The sequence below is a fragment of the Dipodomys ordii genome, unplaced genomic scaffold, assembly GCF_000151885.1.
Source record: "Dipodomys ordii isolate 6190 unplaced genomic scaffold, Dord_2.0 Scaffold41, whole genome shotgun sequence".
Taxonomy (NCBI): Eukaryota; Metazoa; Chordata; class Mammalia; order Rodentia; family Heteromyidae; genus Dipodomys; species Dipodomys ordii.
Genome location: NW_012267257.1, coordinates 5,177,690 through 5,194,322, shown reverse-complemented (window position 1 = coordinate 5,194,322; position 16,633 = coordinate 5,177,690). Strand labels below are relative to the sequence as shown.

General features: G+C 37.4%; 1 protein-coding gene across 1 annotated transcript in view; it reads right to left on the bottom strand.

The window, feature by feature from the left end:
• Positions 1-3,597: 3,597 nt before the first annotated feature.
• Positions 3,598-16,633, bottom strand: part of Emb (embigin) — a 47,828-nt gene continuing 34,792 nt past the window's right edge. Inside the window, exons 5-9 of the mRNA XM_013018675.1 lie at positions 11,664-11,791; positions 8,967-9,246; positions 8,075-8,108; positions 5,734-5,788; positions 3,598-4,527 (exon numbers count right to left, since the gene is read on the bottom strand). Coding sequence (XP_012874129.1) covers positions 4,510-4,527; positions 5,734-5,788; positions 8,075-8,108; positions 8,967-9,246; positions 11,664-11,791 — 515 coding nt within the window. The 3' untranslated portion in view covers positions 3,598-4,509. The remainder of the gene's footprint in view (positions 4,528-5,733; positions 5,789-8,074; positions 8,109-8,966; positions 9,247-11,663; positions 11,792-16,633) is intronic.

The following is a 16,633-nucleotide window of genomic DNA, read 5'->3' as shown; positions in this document are numbered from 1 at the left end:
TTGGCATAATGAGGGAATGAGAAATGTAGAAGTTCCAGATTAGGGCTGGGATGTAGCTCAGTGGCAAAGCGCTTGCCTAGCAAGCGCAACGTCCTGGGTTCGATCCCCAGTACCAAAAAAAGAAAAAGAAAAGAAGTTCCAGATTAATCATGGGAGAAAAAGTAAATTTAAAGCTGCTACTGATTGAGTGACTTTCACTGTTTTCATAGGCAAATTTTATAATAAAGCCATAGTCAGGCATGGTGAGTGAGAATCACATGCATAGTATTGCAACACACTAATCAGAAGATAAACAGATCCTAAGGTTTCTCCAGTTCATCTCACAGGCCAGTGATTACTTTACATGGCCAATTTCTCTTGGGAATCAGACTTTTGAAAGCCAATGCCCTTTCATTATCTTACTGTGAAGCATAATAAAACTATAAGCTGCTGGGTGCTAGTGGTTCACGCCTGTAACCCTAGCAACTCAGGAGGCTGAGATCTGAGGGTCATGGTTCACAGGTAGCCCCAGCAGGAAAGTCCATGAGACTCTTATCTCCAATAAAACACTCAGAAAACCAGAAGTGGTGCTGTGGCTCAAGTGGTAGAGCACCAGCCTTGAGCTGAAGAGCTGAGAAACAGCTCCCAGGTACAGAGTTCAAGCCCCACAACCAACAAAAAAAAATTTTTTTAAATAACAAACTTATAAGCTTTCTAAACTGTCTTAGCATTAATACTTCTCCATAATGACACTTACCTGCCATTGAGTAAAAAACGTCTATTTCCTATTTACCTGAAAGTGACTGCAAGTCAATTCTATCCATGATGCAAACTTGCTGTGTCTGTAGACGGTATCTCTCAGTATTGAGATCCCCACCACCTCCAACCCCAGCAAAAGAGTGTGACCTCAGGGTCTATTTCTTGCTTGTCCTGGTGAAATTACAAATACTGCCTTCTTTCCTTTCTGTGCTTGAATGATTTTATGGTTCCTCTCACTAGTGACAAATAAACTGAGTCAAACAAGCAAGGCTGCTGACTCCCCAGAAACCCTGAAGGAACACAGAACCTATTGTGGTTCCATAAGCCTGGAAAGATTATAGAGCTTGTGATCATCACTAACCAGCTAAAAGAGCACTCTACTGAAAAAGGAACATGACTGGGTAATAGGTTCATTTTCTAAAAACTGTGTGACTAACAAATGAGGACAGACCCACATGACAGACAGGCCAAGAAGGGCCCTTGAGGAAAAGTCTTTGCCTTTCATCCTAGGATGATGATAGGCAATTTACCTAATTCCTGTACACACGTGTTTCCATGTCTACAGGGTAGATAAGAACTTGTTTTTATTAGAGGATGATTTGGGGATTGAGTGAAACACTTGAAAGCATTTTGTACATTATCATGTGCTATAGAGTTAATGTTAGTTATTAGTAAATGTGACAAATCACTACTGAACATCGGGCTTGTAACTAACTCTATAGACACGGTAAAAAAATTCTTTTCTAAATATATGAAAGATGTGCATTTATTTCTGTATTTAAATACCTCTAAATCCAGGGAATGAGCAAGACAAAACATTAACTGATGAATTTGAGGAACAATGTTTTCAGTGATCAACACTAAATAAGCCAACTTTTATAAATTATTCTTTTCAAATTAAATTCTGGAGTTTTGATGTGTTCTAAGGATGTCACAAGCTGTGGCAGAAGCAGGAGTGTAAAGCAGAGTAGTGAAACAGGCCCCAAACCATCAACTCTATAGTACCATGTGAAAGAATGGAGCTGTATTAAAGTCAATGTGTAATTAAGTTAAAAGATTAAAAAATAAGGTTTTTGTGTGTTCTGTCCACAAAACCTGGGAAAAAATGAATTTAAATGAAAAGCTACATAATTTTGGAAGTTACAGAACTCATTTGTCACAATTAAAATTAGATCAAATTTATGAAACTTATTAAAACATTCATCTACTCAAAACATTCTTTTTCTCATCTACTCAACATACACATCTTCATGGTTATAAGCTAATTTTGAGATCCAGGAAGCATTTTGGACCCAATCTCTTTGTCAAGATTAGTTCAACACCCTGGAGGGGAGACTGGCAATGTGGTGACCTGTAATGCAAAAACTTTGCTATCTCTCAAGGTGAGATGTTTCTGTTTTATAAATAAGACTGGAGCAGCAGTACCAATGGAGTGAAAAGTGAGGCTGACAGAAAAATCAAGACCTTAGGTGTTTTAGGTCTGGTTGGGGAGAAAATGGGGGTAGGGGTGGGGCGAGGGCAGAGATCCATGGCCATTAGGGTCAAAGGAGTAAGGGATTCATAACTGGAGTAAACAAAATACCCTAACAAATATTAAGTTTAGGCCTTCATGACAATATGCTGGGGGAAAAAACTGCAAAAAGGAGATTTGCATTTTATGAGTATCTGGGAATTTTATGACATTATTAAAGCTGTTTATTGTGCTGGAAAACCTCATCAGCCGGAAAGATTCATAGCATTCCCAAGGTGTAAATGTACATTTGGAGTTTTCCTACCCTAGCTTTTTCTGCGTCTCTGCAGCCTGATCTGTAGTCAATTCACAACCAGCCCTTAGCCAATCCACTGATCATCTGAACTTTGTTCATGGAAGCACTCCATTTTCAATTAAACAGTGGCAAAGTAATTTTCTAGAAGTCCTCTAGAGACTCTGAAAAAGCAAAAATCAACTTAAAAGGTTTGAGTACTCTTTCTATATAATGTTACTTAAGATAACTTGTCTTTTCTAGAAAAATAAATAGCAAGGATTGCTACTTAAAATTTCAAATTACTCTATAAATTTTTCAGATTATTTTACCTTAGGGGCAGCAGTTTCTTGTGCTTGAGAACTATTTTAACCTAAACAGTGGATGATAGTAAAACACAGGGATATATATGCAGATGAAATGCATGTTGCTTGAGGTTCTGTTTATACCCTGGCATAGATATATGCAAATGAGCTGCATGTTATTTGGGATTGTATATAAATACACAGTCAAAGATATATGTAAATGAATTCTATGTTTGGGATTTTGATATACTCAGTCAGATATATGCAAATGAGCTGCATGTTATTTAGAGTTGTGTATATACCCAGTCACAAATATACTGATTTGAATGAGACGTGTTCAAAAACAGGTTTCAGAAAATTCTTACTGAATTCAAATCATTCAGATAAATTTCTCTAAATGCCATCATATCTCCCAAGGTAATTTTGTGAAGTCAATAATGAATTAAATTGAAATAATTGCATTGCTCTGAGACCGAAGAGAATGATCTAGATCAACAACATGGGTAATTAGCATGGTTTACAACCAAACACTAGTTTTTACATGATGATTTGTGGTACACTGTGTCTCAGCAACAAAACAATGAACAGCTTCCATAAAATCATTTCCTGTGTATCATTCCTCCTAGTAATATTGGAAAACATTATAAGATTGTGCTATTGATAGCCATAACACAGGTGTAAATTTCTATGATGTATTTGTTCTCAGATCATTGAGATTGTCTTCTGTGCATACCTGAGATCCCAGAACCACAAAAGCCCAATCTAGTCTCCTGACACACAATTTTAATATTTCATTTAAAACAACTGACAACTTTGCTTGTCCATTCAGAGTTTATTTGATTTGGTAATAGCCAGTTAATACAACATTTCCAATATATATGCAATAGAAACTAATCATCCCATTTGTGAAGATAGATGTAAGGCATTTTTAACAAAATAAAAGACATACTTTGGTATTTCTAGAATTCAGAAAACAGAAATTATTATTAAAAAGCACTAACAACGCATTTTTATATAGTCCATTTAACTGGCCACAGATTCCCCAAAACTAGGTATACAATCAAATATACCAGGAAACCATGACCATTAAAGCACTCCAGATAGCAGTGCTGCATTCTAACTACGAAGATTGCCCTCAATCATCAACATCCAATGGATGTTGGGACTTTGCAAACTCACACACCTACACACACGCACACACACACACACACACACACACACACACACACACACACGACACATCATTGCTCTACTTCAACTCTAAGAAGCACTTTGGCTTGGTGAGAAAAGCAGTGGAAAAGTGTAGAATAAACAGGTAGTGATTTGCTTTTGTAGTGATAATGCTCTGGGAAAGCACAGGTTTTATTCCCTTGTCATCCCCCTTATTTACAGAATGAAAACCTGTCTTCCAGTGGGGTAACCACCATTAACAAAAGCACAAAACATCCATTTCCCTGTGAAGACATGTGTTCAGGACCAAAGAGCATCAACACACTGGAGACAAATACCTTGCTTTAATGTAAAACCAATTACAAAAAGAAACTGTATCTCCCGATTTGAGCCAGCACATGTTGTTTATGAAGCTTCTGTGATGCATTTGGGATGAGCTTTTCACCGTCAAAAAGCAGAAATAAAAACTGCTGCTCTTCAAAACAAAGATAAAGATACAAAGCTGAGATACAAACTTGGTACATCTTCCCGATAGCTGATCAGATCTTTTCCATTCATTGGTCCACAGATTCCTGAGTTATAGCATATAATTAAACATGATCAATTTCCACATTATTTTATAAAATACAACTTACTTTTTTAAAGAAAAAAACAACTATCACATTAGCCAAGCAAACAGTGCTAGAAAATGCTGGTTACAATCTACTGCCTACTGTAATAGCTTTAACACTGATGAACTAAGAAAAGGTAGATCATTAAAGAAAATCAGTCATTAAAAAGTATTTCATAGCACCAAGTAATAATAATTGTAATAGATATATAACAGTATATAATAATATGTATGTATAATATAATATGGGAACAAAATATATAATATATAACATATAATAATATGGGAATATTTATATATATACACATTGTGGGAATAAAATAACAGAACAACATAGGGATAAAAAGCTACATGAAAAATTACAAAAGAAAAACTAGCCAAGGTGATTAAAGAAAAAAAAAACACACATATAGTACAATAGTGATACAAGCCTAAAATCCCAGCACTCAGAAGAGCAGGGCAGAAAGATCTGAATTCAAGGATAGCCTTGTCTACATAGCAAGACCCCTCCCCTGCAAAATATGGACAAGCAAAATGGGTGGACAAGCAAAAAGGAAAGGAAGAGGAGGGGAGGGGATGAAGGGAAGGAAAGCCAAGGAAGAAAGATGAAGGTGAGCAGAAAGAACAGAGGGGAGAAGGAAAGGGGCAAAGGAGTGGGGAGAAAGAAGAAAGGAAAGTAAAAGCAAAGGACAATGGAGAGGAGGAGGAAAGGGAAAGAAGTCACTGGTTGATTTATATGGGTTGCTACCTATTCACTGGTGGAAAGGAATGCAATTGATTTTTGTATCACTATGTATTTTCTTCCATAATAGTATGAACAAGTATATTTAAAGCATGGAGCCAATGACTTTTTTGTGAAACTTTTCTTTTTAAGTAGTGACTCATAGGTAGCCAAGCCAGGTGTGGAAATGAACACTTATAATCTCAGCACTTGGAAAGCTGAGGCAAGAGGATTATAAAATCAAGGCTGGTGTGGGCTCCATACCAAGACTAGCTTGCTTGCTTGCCTTTTCTCTTTTTTTCCTTCTTTCTTTCCTTTAGGTGGTTATGCAAAGGAGTTGTCATTTAACAAAGCAGTTTATGAATACGATGTATCTTAAGCCATTGTATACTGGATCTTTGATATAGTTCAGATCCTTCATTTGGACTACATTTGAAAGTAACTTACAGTTTTTCTGAGCCTGGGGGCTTTATTTTCTATACCATTGCTATCATCTGATTTCCTGTGAGGAAAACACAAAAGAAAATCACCATATGGCCACAATGCATAAATTAAGTCAGTATACCATCTGTACCACTGCTATTAGGATAAATGTCAAATTGCAACACAACCAGAACTACTTCCTCCTAAGTCAAAATGTTTATTTCATTTTACATTTTTGGATTGTTTGGAGGACTGTTGCCACAGCTAACAATGACAAAGACTTATTGGTCTTGTACCAAGGAAGAGAGCTGTTTCTCCCTGAGCAGGAGTAGGGGACTGGGCATAAGATAGTAACTCTGCCTTGTTTCAAAACATACAAGAGAACAGCCAATCAGGAACTCAGCCAGATTCCGAAAGACAAGTGTCATACAGTGGTGGTGATCATTTGAAGTTAATGGTAAAATATGTTTCTTTCCCCAGTGTGCATGAGAACACGCTTCCAAATGATAGAACTGACAAGACTAGGTAATGATTCTACATAATCAATGTCTTTGAATATCTTAGCAGCAGGCTGCACTCATAAAGCTACCAGTAGCAGATAATAAATCTAACCAAGCAACCAATAATGTCAGAATTGGAGGGTGTGGATTAAACATCCACTGAATTACTTGAAGGTGTTGGTTTGCTTTGTTATGCTGCATTTTATTGTTTTTACTGTTTTTTGAAACTAAGAAATCCCTCTGGACCATGAGTATCTACTGACAAACATTATATGCAAAATAGAGTGTATGTGCGACATGTAAAAATGTTTGCCAAAAAATAATGATAATTTCTCAAAGGATTACTGCAGAGGGCTGCTACAATGAACTTATTACTCTCTACTAAGTGAAAGACACTGAAAGAACATGACAGGAGGCACTTCCAAGTGGTTGCTGTGGTGTGATAGAACATGATGAAGAACATGAAGAACATGATGAAGAACATGATGTAGATTATGTTCTGTATATATTAGGAATCAATGTAGAACGAAAAAAGTAAAGTTCATTCGTTGTAACAGAGATTGAGTCATTTTGACACTAGGCCTAGAAAAGAAAAAAAAACAACAGTGAACAGGGCAGGTGCATAAATGAACATTAAATTATATGAATCTCAGGGCCCATTTTACAGTCCTGGCAGCTTCCTTTCAGCGTGTGCCATGACTCGAAGAGGTCAGAGACGTGGGAGGTGCTGGGGAGCAGAACCAGGGCAAGTACATGAATGGCTACCACACTTCCCATGGCAAAGAATAAGAATGAAACCCAGCCTGTGCCAATCAGAAAACAAAAAGATTCCAAGTGCAGGTCAAATATCCAATTTTTCCAGAAAGAGTTCAGATCGTCCACATGCTCTTCCACCCACAAGAGTCTCCAACAACATGTTTTCACTGATCTGGTTTTATGAAAACCCTGAACTAATTATTTTGTTATAAACTGAGTCAAAGCACCCATTTGAACCATGCCTCTGACTATCTGAAGGACAGCTACTTGGCTCAATCTGGTTACTAAACACAGCTATGGATTCATAACCGTAAGGTGCTGGGGTGAGTGTCCTGGGACGTCCAGGACTATGTTATGCTAGAGATATTTGGCCAGTCCACACTTCCCAGGTTCCCCTCTGCTGCCTTAGCTCACAGCCACAGGCTGCTACACAGACATTTATTGCCTTCTGAGTTGCCTCTGTTTTCCAGCTTGGGGAAAGAGACATTCCCAACATATCCCAAAACAAACTGCTTCCTGGGGATTCTCCTCCCAGCCTTCTTATTATTCCCACATCTGCAGTGTGTGTGAGAACTCCAGCCAGTTGTTCAGAACCATTGGTCGATGTTTACAAGAAACAGATGCCCAGGTCCCACCTCAGAGCATATAACCTGGGGGACCCAGCCAGGTCTGAGTCACTGTCATTTCAAGAGCCTCTTTAGTGATTACAGCCAAGTTGAGAATCGATAAATAATACCTCCTTATACAGGCTGAATGTTTTCTTTGTATCGAAGTCTGTACTAAGCATGCATATATATATATATATATATATATATATGGATATCTATGACATATATATTAGTATATAATAACACAGCAGATGGATATCATAAGTATTACCATGAAACCATTTGCAGAAGAGAAAACTGAGGCAAAAGAAGCAAGAACAGTGGTAATAAGAGGGCCAGCACAGGCGGGTGTGTTCCCAAAGGTCGAGGCCACACAGCAAGGCAGGTATACAGTATACTATACATGACTGTGCTTTTACTGTAAGTATAAACATCACATTTCCCTACTCATTTGTGGTTTTCTCAAAAGAAAATTAGTCTGTAAAAGGAAATAATACTTACAACTGTTCAATCTGTTCAAATTCTTTCCCATCGTCTGTATAACAAAAGAAGTAGACAATTAAGAATGGCTGATTCTTGTTTATAGGACATACACGTTCAATTTTTGAATCTGACTCCTAAGTGACAAAATACACTTCCTATTGGAAGGGAAAAGAAGACAGGTAACCAGAGATACTTCAACTCCTTCATAGCAGTGAGACTTTACCTGCGTTCCCGTTGACTTAGCACCTAGGACTTTTAAAAATATAATTGAATGAATAATCTGCCCTTTAAGGCGCTACAAATTTACAAATCCACACTGGTTGAGGTGGCTTAGGCTGTAGTCTTAGTTAGCTACTTGGGAAATGGAAATCGCTTGAGGCCAGCCTGGGCAAAAAAAGTTCATGAGATTCTAATCTCAGCAATCAAGGCAAGCATGATGGGGCAAGTCTGTAATTCAAGGCTAGCCCACACATAACCTAAAGCTACACTCCTAGAGGCATGGCGCAAGTAGTAGAGCACTTACTAGAGGTCCTAAATTTAAACTCTAATACCAATACCCCTGGAGGGAGGTGGGGGAGGGAGGGACACAGAATTATCTAAATGAAATTGTCTTTGTATCTTATAAATAGTAATCAATCACAGATTTTAACTAATACCCCAGGTATTAACACACATATCCCCTAGTTGGTGCCAATGGCATCAAAAGAAAACCAAATAAATTTTAGTGCTATTTTTTTCAGAAGTGGAAATAATAAAACCATCAGTAAAGGCTCATAGCTTATTACCATGACTGTGATTGATTCAAATACTAAGAAAATAAAAAGGATTTTCCCAAAAACTCTACTGGCACTACATCAGATTAAGTCATAACATTATCTAGGCAACATTATCTAGGAAAAGGCAATCCTACCTGGGCCCTGCTTCTTTTTCTTTGTGTATACTTCACAAAGAAGGATGATGGTCACTAAAATGAACACTTCAGCAACGATGGCAATAAATGGTTTGAGTGGAACCAGGAAGCTCAGCACGACCAGCTCTACGTGGTCTTCGCTCTCACCCAGCTGGAATACTGCATGGCAGGAATAGAGGCCCTTGTCATCCTCTAGAAGCTGCTTTATCCTCAGCTTCGTTTCGTTGGCGTACGTTCCATTGATGACGTATTTATCATCCAGGTGTGTATCAATAGGAACCTAGCACAAGGAGACAGTACAATGTTTATATTCTATTTCAAAAAAAACCAACTAGTTTCTCATGTGATCTAATTTTAAGCAAAGTTCTAAGGAAATTCCACAAAAGAAAAAACAACCCTACTTACTGGAAAAGCACATTGAGTTGTATGAGAAGTTATACATAAGAAACCTTAATCTTGCTCTCTCTGCTCTTTTCTAGCTCTTTCTCAGCTCTTTCTTTCTCTTTCCCAGCTCTCTTCTCTTTCCTAGCTCACTCTTTCCCAGCTCTCTCTCTTTTTCAGCTCTCTTTCCCAGGCCTTTCCCCACCACGTGGAGGGCCAAGATGGCCTGATGCCAGCCAGAACGATGAACAAACCTACTCCTCACCTAGAAAAAAGAAAAAAGAAACCTTAATCTTATCAAGAGAGCAACAAAGGAAAAAGCACACTGGGCTGTCAGTCTTTAAGCATGAATGTTTGAAACTATAAGTGTACATGCAGGTCATCACAGAGAGAGAGAGTAGATGAGAATTCAAGACTGAAAAACATCCCAGCCATGGGGGACCAACATTTCCACACCTGAGCAGCTCTACACAAGCTGCTCACCCAGGGGAAAGGCACTGCTCTTTCCTCTTCATTCCTTCCAAGAAACGTGGCTAGAATTTCTCATGCTAGACATGAAGCTGTAACCTTTTCATGTACCGATTCTTCCCCTTCCAATTTTGTCTGTCTGTGTGTCTGTCTGTGTCTCGTCTGTCTGTCTGTCTGTCTGTCTGTGTCTCTCTCTCTCTCTCTTGCACACAGGTTGGTTCATTGGCTATCAAGCTGGCTTCTTAAAATTTACTGGGTTTCTTCACCAGGCTAACAAGATCTACACTAAGCTATCTGGATGCCATTCTACTTACTCTATTTAAATTAAATTTTATTCTCAGGCCATCTGATGCCTTTTTTGCTCTCTCAACTCAACTGTGTAGTTCAATACTCATTGGTATACATATATTCTTAGAGGTGATCTAAGAATTCTGTGAGTTTATTATTGCCGGATGCAGCACTGCCTGGGAAGCTTGTGACAAGGGAGTGCCCCCTCTCTCACAGCAGATAAATCATACTACTGCGTCTTGAGTAAGGACTCAGCTGTGTGGGGTGCAACTGCGTGGTTACTACTGCGTCTTAAGGACTCAGCTGTGTGGGGTGCAACTGCGTGGTTACATTTTGCAAAACACGACTTAAAGTTCAAACCTGTACCCTCTTCTTCCCTGTATATCTTCCCAACTTAATATAACCAGAGTAGATGGCTAAATTAAAAAGACCGTAATGATTTGTGTAGCAAACACAAAAAGCACAGGCATAGGTAAAGTGACATATTCTAAAACTTGACTATAACTGATTTAAGCTGCTGTTTGTCTGGTATCACATATGATTGAATAACCTAGGGATGTATATTTAAAAAATTACATACTCCTTTTGTAATTATTAGTAAGGCACAAGTAGAATGAATAATAATTTATGTCTACACCTATATGATAGGCAGCTATTTCCTTGTGAAAGTAAATCTGCATTACCACAAAATCATCCTCTATCTCTTTCCTCTGCTGACCTTGAACCATCTAGGATGGCATGAATTTCATGCTGAAATGATTTAAAATGTCATCGTTTAGGATCTGTTCTGTTTCATACATTCCTTCTAGAATTACAGCTCGCCCTTAGTGGGACATCAATCTCAATGTTTCTTAGCATCAGAGCAAGAGAAAGTTGTCCCATAAAAAACAATGCTCTAAATTGTCCAGCCTGGAGGCTATTGTGGAGAAGAGAGAAAGTCAAACATGATTTACTGAATTTTCTTTATTTTCTTCACATGGGCTCTTTGGGATGCCATTTCTCTTAGATAAATAAGAAACAAAGTATAATATTTGGGTTCCTTCTAACATTTGGAAAGCCATAAAAAGTCAATGACATGGAAGACATTGTCTAGAGGAAATGTACTCACTAGGCACTTACTGAACAAACATTAGACCTAGTACAAGTGACTAAATTTTTATTATGTTTTTCAAATGATGCATTATATTATTATATCCTGTCACAGATCTCAGGAGGAAGAAGCAGGAAGAAAGCCAGGCTTTCTTTAGTTTGATTGTTTCCCTCATTACTTTCATGAATGGACTAGAAAGAAAACATTTTAATGGTGATATTCTTTCCAAACTAGTCAACTAAAAATCAACTCTAGCTTTCTTGGAAAGAATTTAAATAAAGTATTTACCCCTTACCCCCCCAAATGAAACATTAGAAGTTTCTTGAGATGTAAAACATCATTTGTCACTATGTTTTTCTTTATGACACATTAACTATCAAAATAACAGAAGTATAAGTCATCCTAAAATTTCTGAATGTGTCATAATCTTGTTATTTTGTTTTCTCTAAACCCTAGAAATACCACCTTACCTGTGCACTCTCGTTCATTCTGTACCAGGTCCAATTTAAAGGATGACAACCCTCACATTTACACATCAAGATAGTGGAATCTCCAACGTAAGTGATCAGTGGCTTGTTTTTTCCATGAAGTTGAGGGACTAGAAAAATTTATAGAAATATATTAGCAAAACAGAAAAATGAAACTACTAATCTTGAAGATATCTTCTCTTTCATTTCTTTGTTACATATGGATTTCTTTAGGTCATTTTAGTTATATAAAAAAGAAAGCCACTAGAGGAGAGAGTAATCAGAGCCATAGTGAAGAGTATAGCAAGCTCCAATATAACTGTCTCTGGTGGCAGAACTGACTGGAAGGAAAGTCTTCTATGCTTCAGCTGGAAGCATCTTCAAGTATTACAATAAGCATATTTTGGATAACAACTTCTGTGTTTAACAATCCATTTTTCTTACCTACTAATATTACTGCAAAGCAATTTTTAAAATTTTACCCTTAAGATAAATTTTAAATTAAATTAAATTAGAATATACTTTTAAGATAAGAGTTCCAGGTGAGAAAGACTTTAGTTGATGTAAGTATTACAGGGGTAGAGAACAAAAGAAAATTAAGAGGAAAAACAAAAGAAGTGTAAGCAAGAAAATAAAATTTAAAAACATCTCTTTGTAGTCTTGTAAAAATGCAGAATAAATTTTGAAAAACTTCTTCATAAAGGAATGTCAAAACAATTGAACTCTGAATTGAATTTAGAATTTGAACTGAATTTAGAAACATTAAGTTTTACAGGTGAACAATATGGTAAAGAAATTAAAGCATAGTAACATATACAATAGAATAAAAAAAATGAGAGAATTGTTTGGGGAAGGAAGTAGAAAGAGACTGTGATAGAGGGGTCACTATTGATTGGAATGCATTGTAAGCATGTGTGGAAATTAACAGTGAACTCTCCTGCTGTGTACTAATGTAAAATAATAATAATAAACACAGCAACAACAATATAAAAGTGCCATAAATGGTCTACTTTCAGTTAATCTCAAGAGATATATTATCAAAATGGATACTTAAAGTGAAGACATGGGCTGATCAAGAATACTGGGGCTGGGAAGTTGGCTTAGTGGTAGAGTGCTTGCCTTGCATGCATGAGGCCCTGGGTTTGATTCCTCAACACCACATCAACAGAAAAAGCTGGAAGCTGTGATGTGGCTCAAGTGGTAGAGTGCTACCCTTGAGCTGAAGAGCCGAGGGACAGCGCCCAGGCCCAGAGTTCAGTCGCCATGACCAACAACAAAAATACTTTGTTGCTCTTTTTTTTTGCTTTTATTAATTTTAACATGTTTTCACCTTTATGGGTACTTTTTCACTTTCTGTTTGTTTAGTTTACCAACTACAGGAAGAATGGATAAAATTACAAATATAAAAATTTTACTACTGTAAAATTTACAGTAAAATACTGAAAAGTTTATGATTTTCAAATGCTTTTATACATGTTACTCTGCTTTTGATCTTCTTATACTTGAGAGGGACAGGGTAGGGAATGGAAAGACCAGTTTTAGTTAATGAAATTAGGTGTTTAGATTAGCTGTATTTCCCAAGTGCTCCTGAATTTCTACTAGTCAAGATAATCTGGCATTTTCTAAATATATGAATTATGAAGACTTAAAAAAAGGAAAATCATTGATATTAACCATGAAAAATATTATAACTTATATAGTCACCAGACAAAAGTTCAGAACAGGGTTTTATGGGGTTTTGTCCCCAGGAGACTAACATTACAATGCTGAAGCAGGGAAGTCTTCTATCATTCTTCAGTGTTTAACAGAGATGAGTCCACTGGCTACCAGTACACACACCTCCCTCTGCATCATGATCACTCACCAGCAGGGCTGAATGAGGCACTGGCCATAGTGATGTTCATGAGAGGATGTTTCAATCATTAAGAGACTCATAATAGAACAATCTGTAAGTCAGTAAGTAGTTCCTATATTCTAGAACTAAGAGAATGCATTTGGATTAACTTCAACAGTCTACAATTTTACAATTACCCAAGATGTGGACTACTGATCCGAATTTGTAGTGACCCTAAATAAGGCTCTGCAAACAGCTCCAGAGGAGCTCTTGGGATACCTCTGCAGACATGACTGAGGGCTGTCATCCCAGGCAGAAGAAACTAGTGGACTGAGCTGGCTGGCCAGGTCTGCTCAGCACTCCTGGGGAGATGCTAACTCACATTTTCTACTGGCCACCTTGAAGCTGATGAACCCTGAATCTGGGGTTAATTTCAAAGGTCAGTGATTTGTATAGGAAGCAGACAGATTGATATAATTGTGTCAAAAGATAAGCCTTAATGTCACTAGCTTTGAAAACACGGGCTAAGCCCTAACTAACCTACTGCAGTTCAGTTGTAAAAGATAAAATAATAACTTATGTGGTGCATGGTAATTAAATTTTGATAGGATTATACACCAATGCAACTCTCTCTCTGTATTTGTTTCTCTCCCCACTATTTACCAATAAACAAATAACATTAAATAAATAAAAATAAAAGAGGAGGTGTGTCACATGTATGTTCTGTCCTGTTATATCAAGCTACTCTTTGCTACCCTTCTTTGGTTCCATTTCCTCAGTTTGCAGCTACCCCTTCTCAGCTCATTTATAAACCCTGAAATGGAGAAAAAGAACCAGTGTAAGAAAATGGAAAACAACTCTTGGATCCAAGAAACTAAGTCATCCATCTGTCGTGATATGAACGTAACAAGTATATTTTAAGTTCTTGAGAAGAAAATGACTAAGTATCAAAATGTTAAATGCTCAATCAAGCTGAGTCACAGAACATTTTATTATTCTGGTTTTTTTTTCCTAATGGCAGGACAATTTCTTCACTAGGTACTGAAGGTCGTGGCTTTTGAAGACCAAGCAACTGTCTGTGAACTATACTTCCTGCTTTATAAATTCCCTAATTCAACACTCCTGCTTTCTAACCCAGCCCGTCAGAGGAAGGCTGTCCTGAACTGGTCATCTAGGGCCCTATTGTTTTAGAACTAGGAATTTGGAGGCATAAATAATTCAGCCCATGCTCATTTGTTTCTCTTTCTGGTTCAGGTGAATAAATATTCTTTCGCTAGAATAGTAGGCACCAAATTGGGTTTGGGTAGTGGAGAAATATGCTAGTCTATTTGGGTTTATGGTTAAGATCTGGTGAGGGGTAACTCTTTCATACAATTTAAAGTAAAATTTAAAAAGAATAAAATAAAGTAAGTGATATATATAGCTGCAGGAAAGCTGCTAGGTGCTCATGCAGTGAAATGTTCCTGGACTTCTTTGGCAAAACTTGTGTTCCTAACAAGCCTATTATCGTGGTTTTTTTCCCCCCTTTGCTGTGTATTTCTTTTTCTAAGATTTTTGTTTGTGAAACAGTGGTAAGCTAAATTATTATCATAGCAAAGCAGTACCACTCTATCAGATCAGTACCACGTCTTAACTATAATTCTTTTGAAAATATCCAAAACCTAGAGAGTTTTTCTGTTACTTAAGAGAAATATGAGAACATAGAAGCATTTGAGAGTTAAAGTTCCATTTTAGAGAAAGAATGAGATCAGCCCTACTTTCAAAGAAAGTTTAACCAGAGAGGCGCAGGTGAGCAGGGATTAAAATTAAACTAACCTAGGGATTTTCAGAAGTCACTAGTTTCCTCCCCACCAGCAAAAGAGCAAAGGCCACACCTGTGAGCCTCCTATGGTTAGGGACAAAACATATCCACAACACTGTGGAACAATGGCTTGGGCTCATCCTTAACACAAACACTGCTCTCAAAGGAAGAGTCTGAGACTGGCTGTGTTGGGCACGAGTGAAGGCCACTAATTCAGCTTGCTTTCTCAGTTGTTTAGCCTCTAGATATTCTACTGCTCAACGCAAGTGAGCTTCTTTCCGGAGATTATGTCATGCTTTTTCACGCAAACAAGAACATTTGTGTTGAAATATGACCAAAATATTGATATTTGTCCACAGGATAAGAACCAAAAATGAAAAATACTGTGTTTTAGTAAGCTTCTGAGACAAATGCCTGAGACACAGAGCCAACATCTACACAGGGCTTTCACAAAAATGCTGGGTATTCAATGATACCGGTGAGGGACACAAGATTTCACAATGAAACCATCCCAAAGAGTCTTAAGATCAGGCTGTACACTGCAGATAAATGACAATGCCTTAGTGATGACATGGAAATTCTGTTTTCTGTTCATCTTTTCTCTTTCCTGGATTACCTCCTATCCTTTACCCACTCATCTGTTCTGTTGTGTATAGTATGCACTATCTTCATGAAACACTAATTTGTTTAAACTGTTCTGGAAGCCACAGTTAGTTTGGGAGCACTACCTATATTTGTGTATATTTACTCATCTAAGGACATTATGACAGTAGTCACACTACACCATTGATCTCTAGAAAGTTTTGATAAAGAAGGTCACAGGAGAATTTTGGGGCAAGAATAAGTTTCAAGATTCTGGTTATGATTCAGGCTGATTCCCTCCGCTGATGCAGGCTGGCAAGATGGGTTTAAACTTGAAGCAACAGAATTGTAAGACTAGAGATAGGTATTTGCATATTCATGAAATAAGCCAGTTGGCCTAAACGTTATGTTTGGCTAAAGACGTTTAGATATCAGCACATCAGGAAAAGATGTTTCCATATGGCCAATGACATCTTATCTGGACTTTAACCCCAGGATTTAAGGCTACTGTTCCATACTTGTCCTTCTTGGATAATTTCTGAGGAGGGCAGATGGCTGAGATATAACAAATCTCATAGCATTTAGTCTAATCAAGATCTTACCATGAATTCTAACTGGTTTTGTTTTTTATACCAATTAAAATTTTGCAGTTTCTACAAAAATGTTTAACACTGATGAACAGCATGAAAGTTTTCAGCAATTCAGAATATTCAACACATGAAACATTCATCTCTCGTCTTTCTTGGATGAAATCAC